This window comes from Rhinopithecus roxellana, chromosome 6 (genome assembly GCF_007565055.1).
Source record: "Rhinopithecus roxellana isolate Shanxi Qingling chromosome 6, ASM756505v1, whole genome shotgun sequence".
Lineage (NCBI taxonomy): Eukaryota > Metazoa > Chordata > Mammalia > Primates > Cercopithecidae > Rhinopithecus > Rhinopithecus roxellana.
Genome location: NC_044554.1, coordinates 83632602 through 83648809, shown reverse-complemented (window position 1 = coordinate 83648809; position 16208 = coordinate 83632602). Strand labels below are relative to the sequence as shown.

Below are 16208 nucleotides of genomic sequence, written 5' to 3'. Positions count from 1 at the left end.
TGGACTGTTTGGTGATGAGTGTTGAGGGCCTAGGCCTATGGAGCTGGAGCCAGTTGATGCACATGGGACAAAGTGCACTCAATGGCCAGGATGTGGGGCCATTTTATGTCCCTTTCCTGGGAGGGACATGCAATCCAACAGTAAACAACATGGCGGGGCAGGGGAGGAGAATGGATTTGGACACTCAAACTGACACACCTTTGAACAGAACATATAGACAGGGGACAGCACCTGCTGGTAGACTCTCAGCCAGCTGACTGCATGGACAAGATAGTTTTTGGCTTCTGACCACTTGGGGTGGCAGTCTCCAACGTGGCCCCGTTTCTCAGCTTCATCCTCTGATGTGCTGGACAAGACTGAACACACCATCTTCTCCAAAGAGCTGTCTGTGGGAATCTGACAAGAATATGAAAAAATATTTAGATGTAAAGCTCCTTTCCTAGAACCTTCCTCTTCTAACAATAACACCACCATCTTGTCATAGTAGAAGTTCTTACATTTGCTTGATTGAAGAAGTAACACGTGATGATATCCACGTGATTTACCTTGAGGGAAGACTTGGTAGTTTAAAAAAAAAAAAAGTTACATTTTTCAGTTTCATCCGCAAACAATGGGAACAGCTGTTTCTCCAGGCCAAGGACATGGAAATGACATCAAATCTTGTTTCTTTTGATTCTCAGGCCAAAAGTGAACATGGGTCAGCCCAGTTTAATTGATACTTTGGATTAACAAAGTTGTTTCGCCAAGAATATTTTCTTTTCTGATTATCAAACGTGGATACAATTGGAAAGATTCAAATTGAGATCCTGGTTCAGAAACTGTTTAACGTTTTTGAACCAAATCTCCTTTATTTTACACATGAACTTCAACACAGTTCCTCTAACACTGCTTTGTAAATACTTATGTTTGTGTTATAATGAAGCACATTCCCCTACAACAATTATAATGTCATCTTTAAGAGATTCTGTTGATGACTGCCATGGTCTAAATGCTTGTAGACTCCCCCCTTCCAAAATTCATATTTTGAAATCCTAGCCCACAAGGTGATGGTATGAGGAGGTGGGGCCTTGGGGAGCTGGTCAGATCATGAGGGTGAACTGTTATGAATGGGATTAGTACCCTGATAAAAGAGACCCAGGGAGTTCCCTTACCCCTTCTACCATGTGAGGACACAGCGAGATAAATTTCTGCTGTTTACAAACCACCCCATCTATAGTCTTTTGTTATAACAGCCTGAATTAACTAAACAATGGCAAAGTCTAAAAAGCTTAATTTTAGTCCCGTGTGTTCACTTTCAGGTTCCTTTAGGATCAAGATTTAAAATATTAACCTGTGACTGTCAAAGCATAGGGTCCCTGATGTTTCGTTCTGTTTTTTTTTCCCTTAATTAAAAATAATCAACAATACCATGTATCATGTTAGAGAGAGAAGGCCGAGTCCCCACTCAGATGTTCACAGTCTATGAGAGGCAGATGTGCAGTCATCAGGCTCCCTGGGACATGCCCTATTATAGAAGGTTGAAGGAGTAGAGGCAGAGGCTGAAGTGAGGTCATAGGAGCTCCACAGAGGATGTGAGGTTAAATAAATCATTTTCCAATTTGGGAAGCAGAGGCAGGGAAAGAGGAGGACTATTCTCTTGCAAGGGGAGCATGTGCTGAGTCTCCCTGCAGGCCCAGAGAGTGGTGGGGTCAGGAGTCAGGTAGACCCCAGGGAGGGCCTAGGAGCACAGGCTGATGCAGATGGAAAGGGCCCTGTGAAACCATCTTTGCAGATTATGAGAGTGAGAGAAGTCTAGCGTGGCCGAGTCCACCTTGCTTCTAGCCTCAGAGGCTGGCTGTCCTTGCTCACTCCTGGGCATAGACCGAGCTAACCATGGGAGGAATTTAGTTTGTAGTTTAACTTTTTAGCAAGGTTGATAGTAGTCCCTCCCTAAGATGAATCCCCTCCTTTCTCAGGAATAGAACTTGCCCTTGTAAGACTAATAAAAGGCCACAAGATTAAGATTATGGGAGGGGCTTGAATGCTGCTAAAATGTAGGTGTAGCTAAATGATAACCAGCCATTGGCCCCTAGCTAGCCTTCTATAATCCCTTGCTGCTCAGGAGTCATGGGGCCAAAGATCACAAGATATGTGACTTTCCCAGTTGCTCCTGTAGATAATATCACTATTGTCAAACCCAAGATTGGTCTTTTGAGACATTTTTCAGACTTTTGCATTTTTCCACACCCTTGTGATTTCATCCCCAACCAATCAGGAGAACTCATTTCCTAGTTCCCTGCCCACCAAATTATCCAAAAACAAAAAACCCTAGCCTCTGAGTTCTCAAGGAGGCTGATTTGAGTAATAACTACAATTCCTTCCCTTGACTAGCTCTGCATTAATTAAACCCTTTCTCTACTGCAATAGTGCAGTCTCAGTGAATTGGTTTTGTCTGTGCAGCTGGCAGGAAGAGCCCACCAGGCAATTACACTTACAAATGGTGAGAAGCAGGCAATAGTCCCCAAGATGTCCATGTCTCAATCCCAAGAGCCCATGAATATGTTATGTTGTATGGCAAGTGAGATTTAGGGCTGCAGATGAAATTAAGGCTGCTTGTCACCTGGCCTTGATATTGGAGATTATCGTGGGTAACCTGGTGAGCCCAAAGTAACCACAAGGGTTCTTATTGGAGAAAGGAGGCAAAAATGTCACTGCCCAAGTGATGGGATGTGGGAAGGACTAGACCTGCCATTGCTGGCTTTGATTATTGAGAAAGGGGCTCAAACTCAAGGAATGTGAATGGCCACTAGAAGCTGGAAAAAGCAAGAAAACAGAATATGTCACCCCAAAATATGTTTCTTTGGCACATGGGTTATTTTGAGCTAAAGACAAACTGAAAACCAGCAGAGGCAGGAAAAACTTCTTACCACTCCACGACTATTTAAAAATAGAGTATAAATTTCCTTTTGGTAAAGGAAATTTACATTTATAAGGAAAATTTACATTATTAAGATAATTTTCATCTGTAAAGATGTCTCCTACCAGAAAGAGAGCTGCTTCTCCAAATAACTCTGATCACCTGGGAGATTTCTCTGCAAAACAGGATAACTTATTCACTGTACATTTCCTCCTTTCACCTTCCCATAAGTTGCCTTGCTACCTAGAAACCCAAAACCCCCTTTCCTTTGTTTAGATAGACTTGGGTGGTGTATAAGCCTTAATCATCTGGCTGCTTCCTTAAAATACAGATGATCCTTGATCTACAATGAGGTTACTTCCTTATCAATCCATCATGACTTGAAAATACCATAAGCCAAAAACACATTTAGTACACCCAACCTCAAAACATAACCAAACTTAACCTAGTGTACCTGAACTGTGAACAGAACACATACATTAGCCTACAACTGGAAAAATAATCTAACACAAAGCTTATTTTATAATAAAGTATTTATTAACTCATGTAATTTATTGAATACTGTACTGAAAATGAAAAACAGAATGGGTGTCAGGGAACATCTATATATTTCTCTTTGTGAATTCCCTTACATACCTACATAATAACTGATTTTCCTCTTGTTTATCTGTCTTTTATCAGGTTAATTCATGAGCTCCAGCCATTGAATATGGAATAATAGAGAAAAAAATAATTTTTCCTCCCCTACAACAGCTTGTCCCCTTGACCTCAAGAAGGACTTCAGCCCTGTAGACACCTTGATTCTAGCCCAGTGAGATCATTTCAGGGGTTTGACCTCCAGAACACTATGATAAAAGAAAATGTGGGTTGCCTTAAGGCACTATGTTGGGGGTAACTTGTTTTAGCAGCAACAGAAAGCTCACATATATGATGTACAATTTCCATGGAGCTTTGTTGATATACACAGTGGTATTTTCTGATCATTTTCCTTTTAATTCTAATCTCAATATATCTAACATTCTAAGGTAAAAGTTTTACATAGTTTACTCAAACTATAATATAATGAGAAAACAGATCATAAAGATGGAGAAAACTAGAATAAAAGTCAGCCAACTGGGGTTTCATATTCCATCTATATCAGTATCCATGAGAAAACCCAAGGGTCACAATTTCAAGTCCTATGGTAGGTAGATAGTTCATAAAATTGTGAGATGATTAATAAAATTATGCTAGGGATACAAGAAACACAAAATTTAGTATACTGTGGTGAAGCCTAAACCTACCTGGCAGAACTGATTTTTCAAACACCAAGCCAGTAAGAGGGTCTGCTGGCTACAGCCAACCATCTAACCCCCCAGACTGAGAGCACAGATCCAGAGTCTAAATATTGAAAGAAACAGTCTGAACACAAACTAGCTGCACTGAAATGTGAAAAGTGCTATCTGGGAAGACCAGGTTGTGGGGAACTCACACAGAAGTGAGCAAAATCTACACACCCAGCATGGACTGAGATCCTAACAGAAGACAGTGGGTCCTCTCCAAACATTCCTAGCTCAACACTGACCCAGGAGCTGCACCAGAAATTCTCTAACCCTGGATGTGGAGTCTATGGATAAAAGCTCCAGGTGCATAGTTCTTGGACCTGCACCACGCAAAACAGAAGTGCCTACAAGTGGGCCGGAGTGACCAAAGGGACTCTAGATGCCTCCCAGAACCTCAGCAATACCAGCAGTGAACTGGGTCTTGGGGATCATCCAGTCCAACTCCCTTATTTCACCTAGTTTGGGAAGAGGCTCAACTTTGGTGAACCCAGCTGGCATTCATGACCCACAGATCCTACTCTTCTAATGAAAACTATCTCTTTACCTGGAAATTCACCCACTTGCATCCCCACTCACTACAGTGGGGATGCGCCATCTTCCTACCTGGACCCCACTAGCACTGTCTTCAGAATCTCACACCCTCACTTGACCTGGCCTCTCCCACTGCTAGTTCCCAGAGCAATCAAGTGTCATATTACTTCCAAGCTGCCTTTCCATTCTGGGATAAAACTACATGGTAAGAGAAAAGAGACACTTCTAGAAAAGCTGGAGACAGCAGGGGTGTCTTCTGTTGTAAGGAGCTCGGGTTTTAGCGGAACTCTCCTGTCTGGCTGCCTCTCCCGTGGCACCCACTCACTCTGCCCCAGCAGCATGCTCTAGATCCAGTCTCCAGGAAAGACCCAGCGGTGTGAGAAGCAGTCAAGCGTGTGTACCTCCTTTAGTTCAGCTGAATAGTTCAGGATCTGTTCCGTGTGAAGATCATCAAAGCCAAACTGGGATTTGAGATCATACTGGACTTTCTGTGGATCCCACACTATATTCTGCATGGACAGGTGGTAAACTGGCTCTGCTGGAACAACAGAAGATTTACACCATCAGTTGTTTGAATATTTTGATATGTCTAATGTAATTCAGAAAAAAATACCTTTTCACCTCTAAAGGAAGAGCAAATGAAGACCAAACACCATTTGGGCATCAAATAGAAAAAGCAAACAGAATAAACACTTGCTGCTATAGAGAGAATGGTGAAGTGTCCCATGCTCCCTGGCACAAATGGTTGCAACATTTCCAGAGGGTAATTTTAAAACATATTTCAAGAGCTTTATAAAATTCAAGTCATTGAACCCAATAATTTCACTTCTAAAAATCTTTCTCAAGAAACTTAATCAGATATCTGAACAAAAATTAAGGTGTGACAATATTTTATTGGTTCTATACTGATAAAATATTGAAAACCAGCTAGGTGTCTAGTATCAAGGGAAAGGATAAATTATAGTATATTCACAGCATAAAATACTATGGAGTCTTTAAAACTGTATTCCCAATAATTATTTGAAGTCATAAGAAAAAGTTCCCCTAATTCAAGTTATCAACGTATCAAATTCATGAGCTACCCAAAAAACCCATGGCACTATCCAGAAGTGACACATTCAAAATATAAATCCAAGACCCTCAAGGTACGACAAAATCTCTGGGGAGTATGCCTCAGCAACTGCAAACATGAAAACACATACATTTCAAGCTGTGTTTGAACCTTCAACCTTCATTTAGAAACTAGATTGTTGCAGATCGTGGTTCAACACTCATTGACTGAGTCCCTTCACCTGCCAGCCACTATTAAACCATTTTCACATGCATTATCTCATAGGATCCTTATAATTGCAGTGAGGTCTACAAAAAAAGCACAATCCATGACATTTACAAAGACAGACCAAGTGAACAGGGATTTCAGGAAGGTATTAAAAATGGGGAAAATCCCAGAAATACAAGACTTTTTGTTTCCAGTCTGATTGCCTTTACATGGCATCATGGGAGGAAAAAAAATTGGTATCTGAGATTAAAACAAGCATTTATTGTATGTTGAAGAGGTACGAGGACCTAGACTAAGAATATACCATGGGAGGGCTCACTTAGTCCTCTAACAATACTATGAGGTAATTGTCCCCTTTTTCTTAGAGTCCCACTTATTAGATTATGCCTCCGATTCAAACCCAAAAGATCTGGCTCCCGAAGCTGAACTGTAACTATTAATCTCCACTAGTCTCAGAAGGTGTTAGAATTACAGTGTTCCAGAGAGGAGAGACAAAATAGTGACATCAGTGTAGCATACTTACAAAAGTATAAAATCTTTCTCAAAAAGTGAAAGACAACTTTGATTCAGAAATTTGTTGCTAAACAACAGAGAATTCAGAATGTGTAGATTAACAGTTTCAGTGCATAACATAATTGGACCAGTAACCTAAAGCCACATGAGGTCACTCAGTCCTTCCTCTTCACATTGGAATTGGCTCATCAGGCAAAAGAATTTATCTTGGAGACAAGAGACATGAAGACAATTTTTAGTTACTTCTCAAAGTATGTTTTGTAATAGTGTTCCTTAGCTTTGACTCACTGGAGAGTTAATAGAAAATTGTATATTTTAATTACATTCTTAACGGTAATTACATTTTCAATTGTAAGGCAAATTGGTTTTTGTAATTTGGATGGTATACAAAAACTTGAGCTTCTAAATGAGTTTGTTAAATTAAGGTTACTGGGAAGATTTTGATGAGGTGTTTTCTTCATCTCGCCCCACACCTCTGGGTTTTCTTCTCAGCATAAGAAATAGTTCCCAGAGGAATGAACCTAACCTGAAAATGGAGTTAAACATTAATGAACTAGCTTGTCTCTTACAGAAAACTAAAAAAAAAAAAAACCTTTCTATGTGGGTCTCACTGTGCTGAGTCACAAGCAACAAGAAGAAAGAAGCAACAGGTGGAATTTGGGGCAATAGAGAGTTTTATGTTAGTTTGCTCCATGAAGCAGCAAAATTCTGAATGGGATTATAGAAATTTCTGTGTGTAACAATCTCATTATACAATAGTTCAGGGCTGGGCGCAGTGGCTCACGACTGTAATCCCAGCATTTTGGGAGGCCGAGGCAGGCAGGTCACCTGAGGTCAGGAGTTTGAGACCAGCTGGCCAACATGATAAAACCATGTCTCTACCAAAATTACAAAAATTAGCCAGGCATGGTGGTGCATGCCTGTAGTCCCAGCTACTTGGATGGCTGAGGCAGGAGACTTGCTTGAACCCAGGAGGCAGAGGTTGCAATGAGCCGAGATCTCGCCACTGCACTCCAGCCTGGGCAACGGAGCAAGACCCCATCTCAAATAATAATAATAGTTCAGGAGACTGAGACCTCAGGAGAAAGTGGCTGATGGAAGACTTGATCCCAGGATCCTGAACCCCAGACCTGCGTGCCTCCAATCCACTCCTCACACCTGCCCAGAAGTGTCTTTCTATAATGCAGATCTAATTCTGCTGCTCCCCTGCCCACTGGTGTTTTGGCCTGAGCTCCCTTTCTATGCCACCCCCTGCTACTGCCCACTGTACCTCAGACACACTGAATGTCAAACATTCACAGCTCTCAGCAAGCCCAAGTAGCTCACACAGTCTTCTCTCTTTCCGGAAATGCTCCCTCATCTCTTTGATTAAGTCCAAATCACCCTTCAAAACTCCTCCTTGAAGCTTTTCCTGAAGCAGATGTCAGATCCTCACTCTGTTGTCTTTGTTTTTTGTTTGTTTGCTTGTTTGTTTATTATTATTGACATATCTCTCTCCTTTACTAAACATGACTTCCTTGAAAGTAAGAACTATGTCTTTTTTTTTTTTTTTTTAAGTTCCGGGATACAAGTGCAGAACACGTAGGTTTGTTGCATAGGTATACATGTACCATGGTGATTTCCTGCACCTATCAACCCATCATCTAGGTTTTAAGCCCCGCATGCATTAGCTATTTGTCCTAATGCTCTCCCTTCCCTCTCCCCCAACCCGATGACTGGACCTGGTGTGTGTTGTTCCCCTTCCTGTGTCCACGTGTTCTCATTGAAGAACTGGGTGTTATTCAGCTTTTTATTCCCACTGTCTGGGGAAGTGTTTGGCTCACAGGAAGTGCTCATTGTTTATTCAATGAGAGAATTAATAAATAAATGAACAGATGGATGGGTTGGTGGGTTGGTGAGTAGATGAATGGGGAGGTAGACGGATGGATAGATGAATGGATGAGTGAGTGGATGGATGGATGGATAGATGGGTGAATAGATAAATGGGTTGGTGGGTTGGTGAGTAGGTGGATGGGGAGTTAGATGGATAGATGAAGGGACGAGTGAGTGGATGGATGGATGGATGGATAGATCAATGGGTTGGTGGGTTGGTGAGTAGATGAATGGGGAGGTAGATGGATGGATAAATGAATGGATGAGTAAGTGGATGAATGGATGGATTAATGGATGAATTGATGGATAGACATATAAAGAGGTTGATGGGTTGTTTAGTGGGTGAATGGGTACGCAGATGGATGGATGGATAGATGAATGGATGTGTGGGTGGACGGATGGACAGATGAGTGGAAAAATGGATGGATGAATGGATGAGTGGATGAATTCCAACTTTGTTGTTCTCTCACTGTATTTCCCTTAGAGAAACAGTCAAAATAGAAAAATAGAGAAAAGAAGGGAATTAAAAGTAAAATGCTCAAGCTCAGTTGGCAATTCAGGAAATAATAATATCCTGGGTCAAGAAAAGAGCTATATAATTCTATTCCCTCCACTGTGGTAGGGCTGCTTATTTAGTTAGGGACTCTGTAAGTCCACATCAAGCTGCCTCCTCTTAGTAGCTTTGTCATTTTTAAAATATTTCCCCCCAATAGAAGCTTAGAGAAGGGAAAGATTAAAATCACAGAACTAGTGATAGGTCTAATATTAGAAGAAATAAAGTCAAAGAATTTTAAAATCAGTTAATTTTAACTTTAAAATATCATTTATATTAGCAATGACTGCAGAATTTCAACAGTGGTAGAAAGTCAAATTCAGTTTTGAGTTCCAAATGTTTATTCTGTTTTTGTCTTGTATTAACAGAAACAATTGATTCTTTTTTGAATTTGAAATTGTAATTAAATCATTTGGAACATCATTTTAGCTCTATGTCAACTGTCAATGAATTTAAGTAGTGAAACATTTTGGAATATAGCAATAGCTACAAGGCACCCATACCAGTGACTGCTACTCCATGTCGCTGTAGAAATGTCAGTGACGAAATGGTCACATTCAATACAAGTTCAGAAACCTGGGAAAAAGTTCGGTTGAGTGGAAGCCAATCTAAATCTTCTAGGGATATTAAGGAACTAGAACCAAAACAAAACAAAACAAAAAGCAATATGAGTGGGTAGTTAGCAAAACAAGTAGCATCAATTCTAGGTTTACTTACATCCCATGGACTGGGACCCTAGTGCTGTTGCAAGATGTGGCTGGACCATTTACATGTCAGCATTCTTTGTGGCTTTAATGTGACCCTAACTCCCTGAACTAGTAACTAAATGTAAGAGGTAAGGTCTTCTCTTGAAACACTTGAGAACTTAGGCCATCTTTCACTCTGCCCTTGACACAGAACTCAAGTTTGCATTGGCTCTGCCATAAGTGCTATTTTATACTGCGCCCTTGATTCTTCCTGCCATAGGGCAGATGATGAGGCCAGCCAGGGTGCAAAGAGCTGCTATGTTAGAAAAGCAAATAAACAGTCAGCCTGGCTGCTTCAAGTTCAGATAATCAGTCTAATATTTGGGGGGCAATACCATGTACCTCAATCCTCCACCCTGTCTTAACCTATGGATCTGAATAAGTCAAGGGTTGATCAGTGGCTGTTAAACTCTTTCAAAGAACAAGGAGCTCTGGGGAGGGAGAATCTACATATACATGATAATAATTTTATTTTTAAAATACTAATATTTTATTTTATAAATAAATACGCTTATATTTGTAGATTAGAAAATGCACTCAACAGAAGGTATAATATATCTGCATTTTAGCAACATGAGACCAACACAGTCATAAGCTGTGCTTCCAAACAGATTATTTCCTTGTAGACTTTCATCAGGAAAAATCTTTTATGACAACTTTGTGTATTGAAGAGTATCCCAGGATTATAAGATATATCATTGAAACCTGGTACCACTTGCAAGTACTTGTCTCTATGAATGCAGATTTTCTTGATGTCATGCCACTGAGGCAAAATATGGAAATACAATTTATACTGAAGCTGATATGGTTCAACAACTGTCATCAGTATCTTCTCATTTTAAATTTTGTGTCTCTCAGAATAGCCCAATTATTTTAATTGTTCACTGCTAACACAGTCAGAGCTTTGGGCAAGAATACAAAGGGAAGCATTTCAAATATGTTCAAATACTTAAGTTGTAAATCAAGCTAACTAACTATCAAAATATGTTCCATTTTCCTACATTGGCAAATAGATCTTCATAACAACTTTGAAAGCTACATTCAAATTTAGAATTTTCTGATCCTCAGGTTATGCACCAGAATGTGGGATTTTGGGGAGCACCTGTCCCTAGCCCCAACCTTCAGCCCATTCCTCTCCTATGTGCTCCCCACCCTCAGCTTGGTCTGTACCTCAAGAGGCCTCAGTGCGCATAGGTGGGTCCTCCAGCCTACGAAGCCCAACAGCACCCATGCCTCCCACCCTACACTCCTGCCAATGGCTGCAGCCATCCCTAGACTACCCTTGGGCTGGAGGAGGCACAGTACAGTGGTAAGACTTGCCCTCAGAAGTAGGGGCCAGGAAAGAGGTTTCACCAGGCTCTGGCCATTAAATAAGGGAACTCCAGGGTGAGAGGGAATCAGGGTGTGTGGGCTCTGTGGACACATCTCCTTCACCCCATGGGCATTCTGAGCCATGAGCAGAGGCACAGTCCAGGGAAGGCCACAGTGGGGACCTCCCCAAAGCATAGCCCCCAGGACAGGGCCCTTTTTGTCCTAGCTAAGGGTGATGTGGGTCGCTCTCACCAATGGCAGATAGAATAAATAACCGTTAAAAATCAGAAAAGAATATGAATCTTTGCTACTGAAAAATAATAAAACCCATTATTCATACAATGGGTTTACACAAAATAATACAATTGTTTATAAAAGAGGGCCATGCTGATTAAAGCTTGAGAAGCCCACCACGGGAAGGGATGCTCCCAAAGGTCACCCCATGTAACATGGAGGTCAGATCCAGCATAGGAGACCAATGTCCAGCTCACTGAATTACACAACTGAAGCAACTGAACTTATCAGTTCTGAATGTTATGTTGGGCAACTATGGCATAATTTCTTAAGAAATTAGTTGACATTATTATATTCAAGGCTATCTCTAATAGTGAAAAACTTAGAAAAACCCAAAAATACAATGCCAAATTTATTAAGTAAATTATGGTATATAGTACTTTACCAGAATGATGTATGCTGCAGCCATTAAAAATGGCCATTTATAAACTATAACAACATATGAAATATTGAAGTATGACACTAACTTTTTAAATCAGGGGGCACACACTCTGAACAACATCACTGCCCATATATAAAATATGTGCACAGACAGATGAGGGACAGACGTGGAGGTGCAGAAGATCCTGTCATTTCAAGGTAACATTATTGTGAAGTTTTTTTAAATCCAACAATTACTAATTTTTATTTCCCATTTTAAAAATAAGGTTAAAAAAACAACATATCAATACTTAGATAAGTTTTTCTTTTTCACTTACTTCAGAACAGTCTGGAGAAGTTTCACTGCAACATGCATGCCGTCTTCCACATGATCATGGCTTGTGTGTAGTCTCGGCAGTAACAGTAGAAAATCCCAGATATGAGGTTGCTGGTGGAGGCTTTCCAGTTTCAATATTACCTCCTCGGTCTTATTGAGATCCATCTGATGGGGAAAAAAGAATACCAAAAGTTTTCCTCTAGAGTTTTATGAATAAAGTAAATAAGACAGAGAGACAGATGCTGCAAAGGTACAAAATTGCAGACGTTCTCCTGGTAGAAACTCACACTTTATACGTCACTACATTAAACAGATTTGCCACTATGTTGAACACAATGTTAAAGCTATCCTGGTCAGTTGGAGGGTTTTTTTAAATGGCTTAAAAATATGGACAAGGGGGGGAAAAGTATGGATGGGGTAAGAAGAAAAATAAGGCCAGTTTTTGTAACAAGCTGTACAAACTTCCACAGTTTTTGAAGCAACAAAGTCTTTGACATAGACCCTAGATAAGAATGTAATGATCTGTTCTTTACATGTAAATGATGAAAGAAAAGAGAATAATTCAAATATGAACAAGAAAACCCAACATTTCAGTGAGCACTGATGGCTTGGTCAGAAGGCAAATGCAGCTGGCCCCATGGTATAGAGCTTTTGGATTTCTGTAGATAACTGAGGCTTTCTTATTATATGCCAAGAATGGCTAAGTGCAAAAATAGAAGGAACATGGATCTCCAGTGCCTCACTGAGCCTGCATGTTCTCTCTAGGTAGAAAAACACCCCAACGCTCCATGACATCCCAGTAAGAACTCCCCCACACTCTGTGTTCCTGGCTCCACAGTTGCTGGCTCTCTTCTCGCCGCCTAGTTCCCATTCCTTCAATAAAAGTGAATCCTCCATTTTAGACCACTCATAAAAGTCACAGCATTTATCTTTCAGATGACATAGAGTTAAACAAACAAGAAAAGAAGTGTTCTCCAGAGATCCAACTACTCCAAACAAGACACACTCCTTCTTCCTCACACCACTCTCAGTGGAATGATGAGAGGGTCTCAGAACTCAGCAGGGTCCTGGGAAGCTCCCAGAATGAGCTCCTTCCATTTATGGAGGATTCTGGTTCTGACTTCCAGCACACTACCATGTTTTCAGCATGACTTCAGCCACCATTCTCAATAATTTCCATATCTAATGATCCTCACATCCCTTCTGTTACTTGATCTCCCTTCCATCCAGTGATATTTTCTTTCACTTGCTTGGATCACCCATTTCTCTAGTCAAAATCTTGATTTTCATTATCAATAGCTACAACTTTATGCACCTCACTTTTCAATAACCAACCCCACTCCTTTTCTACAGTTCCTCAACTCTAATGACTCTTCAGCCCTACCAGGCCCCATATTCCATTCTTCCAACACCTCTTTCTTGTCCCCATTGCCTTCATGCACCTGGTCCATCCCTGAATGACCTTTCCCTGGCATACCCACTCAACTCTTTTCTCCTCTCACAATCTATCATATATTCTTCTGGCCAAGAAAAAAAAAAAGAAAGAAAGAAAGAAATCCATCTCCAGTCAAATTCAGTGGTTCAGTCCTCAGGCTGAGCTCAGCCCTCCTGCCCTCCCACCCCTCAAGAGTATTGTCCAGCAACTCTCTTCTCTTTTCCCCTCTATTGTTTCATTCCTATCAGCATGTTATTATCTGCCATCTTAAAAAACACAACCTATTCCTGCCATAAGTGCAAAACCCCAAATGCAATCATGAGCAGACATCAGACAACACCAAAATTGAAAGTCTACAAAATAAGCTACCTACTCAAAAATCCTGATGAAATAAAGACAAAGAAAGACCGTTCCAGAACAAAGGAAACTAAAGACAGGACAACTGAATGCAGTACATGATCCAAGATGTTCTTTTGCTGTTAGGGACATTATTAGAACAATTGGTAAATCTGGAAGTAGTCTGTAGGTTAAATAATTCTATTGTATTAGTGTTAATTTTCTGATTCTAATAGTTGTACTGTGGTTATGTACAAGAATGACCTTGTTTTTCAGAAGTACACAATGAAGTACAGTCAGTCTTTCATATCTGTGTGTTCTGCATCCTTGGATTCAATCAACCATTGATTGAAAAAATTTAGGGAAAAAAATGAATGGTTCCATCTGTACTGAACAGGGAGGGAGGGAGGGAGGAAAGGAGGGAAGAAAGATGGAAGGGAAGTAGGAAAGGAAGGAAGGAAGGAAGGAAGGAAGAAAGGAAGGAAGGAAGGAAGGAAGGAAGGAAGGAAGGAAGGAAGGAAGGAAGGAAGGAAGGAAGGAAGGAAGGAAAGAAGGAAAGAAGGAAAGAAGGTAGGCAGGCAGGCAGACACGGTGATTAACGCCTATAATCCCAATATTTAGGGAGGCTGAGGCCAGAGGATGGCTTGAGCCCAGGAGTTTGAAGCTCAACGACAGAGCATTTTTTGTCTCTAAAAATAATAATAATAAAGAAAATAAAGAAGGAAAATAAATCCATATCTCCTGTCTCTGTTTAGGTTCCCCTGCAACAAGGACTTGTGTATAGGTGGCTTGTTCAGGAAATGGTACCAGGAAGAAGGAGCTGAGGAGGTGGAAAGAATGAGACAGGAAAGAGGGAAAAGTCACAGCCATCAAGGACCTGCACAGACCATGCTGGCTTGAATCCTCAAAACCTCTCAGGAACAAAGGAGCTGCCCAGAATTGATCCATTGCTGGGGGAAGTTGGACCCACCTTCCCCAGTTGCCCAGGACTGAGACGTTTTCTGGAACAAGGCACTCTCAGTCCCAGGCAATGTGAGTCTGGTGGTCACCCCAGCTGTGGGTTGCAATGGGATTGTTAGCTCCCCTGCCCTCTCAAGCTGAACTGACTTCAGGGAAGAACAGAAAGCAAAATACTCTCAGCACGTGTTTGACGTTCGCCCCTGTGACCAGGAGTCTGAGCTCTCGGGGAACTGTCCATCTTAGCTGGGGAGAAATTAGGGAGCCAGCAGGGTGGGAGCAGACACCAAAGACCTCTGCAATGCCCAGCAGCTTCCACCCCATGCTTCACTGCTTCACAGCCTACCATCTTGCGTCATATACACTCTCTGTCTCCACTTACTTGCCCCCATTCTCTCTCTCTCTTTTTCTTTCTTTTTTTTTTCTTTCTTTTTTTTTTTTTTTTTTTCAAGACCGAGTCTTGCTCTGTTACCCAGGCTGGAGTACAGTGGCACAATCTCAGGTCACTGCAACCTCCACCTCCCAGGTTCAAGCAATTCTCCTGCCTCAGCCTCTCGAGTAGCTGGGATTACAGGATTACAGGCACCCGCCATTACATGCCTGGCTCATTCTTGTATTTTTAGTAGAAAATTGATTTCACCACGTTGGCCAGGCTGGTCTTGAACTCCTGACCTTAAGTGATTGGACTACGTTGGCCTCCCAAAGTTCTGGGATTACAGGCATGAGCCACCGAGCTCAGAGTGCCCCTACTCTCTTTTAAATCCATGCCAATCAGTCTTTCACCCTCATCATTCCATCAAAGCCTTTCTTGTCAACATCACCAATGAATTCCATGCTGCTACTCCCAGTGGCACTTCTCCGTCCTCTTCTTATATGATCAATCAGCCACACTTGAGACAATGGATCATCCCCATCTCCTAGAAAATTGCCTTCCTGGGCTTCCACGACACCCCACATTCTCACCTTCTTCCTCCTTGCCTGACAATCTTTTTCAAATGCAAGTGCTCGGTGCTCAGTCCACTTTCTCTGCTCTGTCAACACACTCTCCCTTGATGGCCTTGAAGTGTCATTTATGCACCAACACTTTCTAAATTTATATATCCAGCCAAAAGAGTTTATCTCAGCTCCAAGCTGGAAACTCCCACAATGTCCTTGGCAATGCCACTTGGATATCTCACTAACAGCCCCCAAATCAATTTCTGATTTCCTTTTTACCCTCTTCTCCCCTCCCCTCGGAAAAACCTGTTTCAGTCTTTCCCTATCCACAGTAAACAACCACTCCATTTTTCCAGTAACTGAGGTCAAATCACACAGAGTCATCCTTGATTCTTCTCTTTCTCTTATAACCTACCTCGCATTCATCAACAGATCCTACTGATTTTACCTCCAAAATATATCAAAATCACCATCGCATCTCACTACCTCCCTCATTAACTGTGTGTCTGTTCTGAAAGACCTTCACTTGT

The 16208-nt window shown here is 41.4% G+C and overlaps 1 protein-coding gene across 1 annotated transcript in view; it reads right to left on the bottom strand.

Annotated features, from left to right (window-relative positions):
- Positions 1–16208, bottom strand: part of ABCA13 (ATP binding cassette subfamily A member 13) — a 520700-nt gene that overhangs the window by 463515 nt on the left and 40977 nt on the right. The window contains exons 6-9 of the mRNA XM_010374424.2: positions 12016–12179; positions 9470–9600; positions 5151–5284; positions 232–396 (exon numbers count right to left, since the gene is read on the bottom strand). Of these exons, the coding sequence (XP_010372726.2) occupies positions 232–396; positions 5151–5284; positions 9470–9600; positions 12016–12179 (594 nt within the window). The remainder of the gene's footprint in view (positions 1–231; positions 397–5150; positions 5285–9469; positions 9601–12015; positions 12180–16208) is intronic.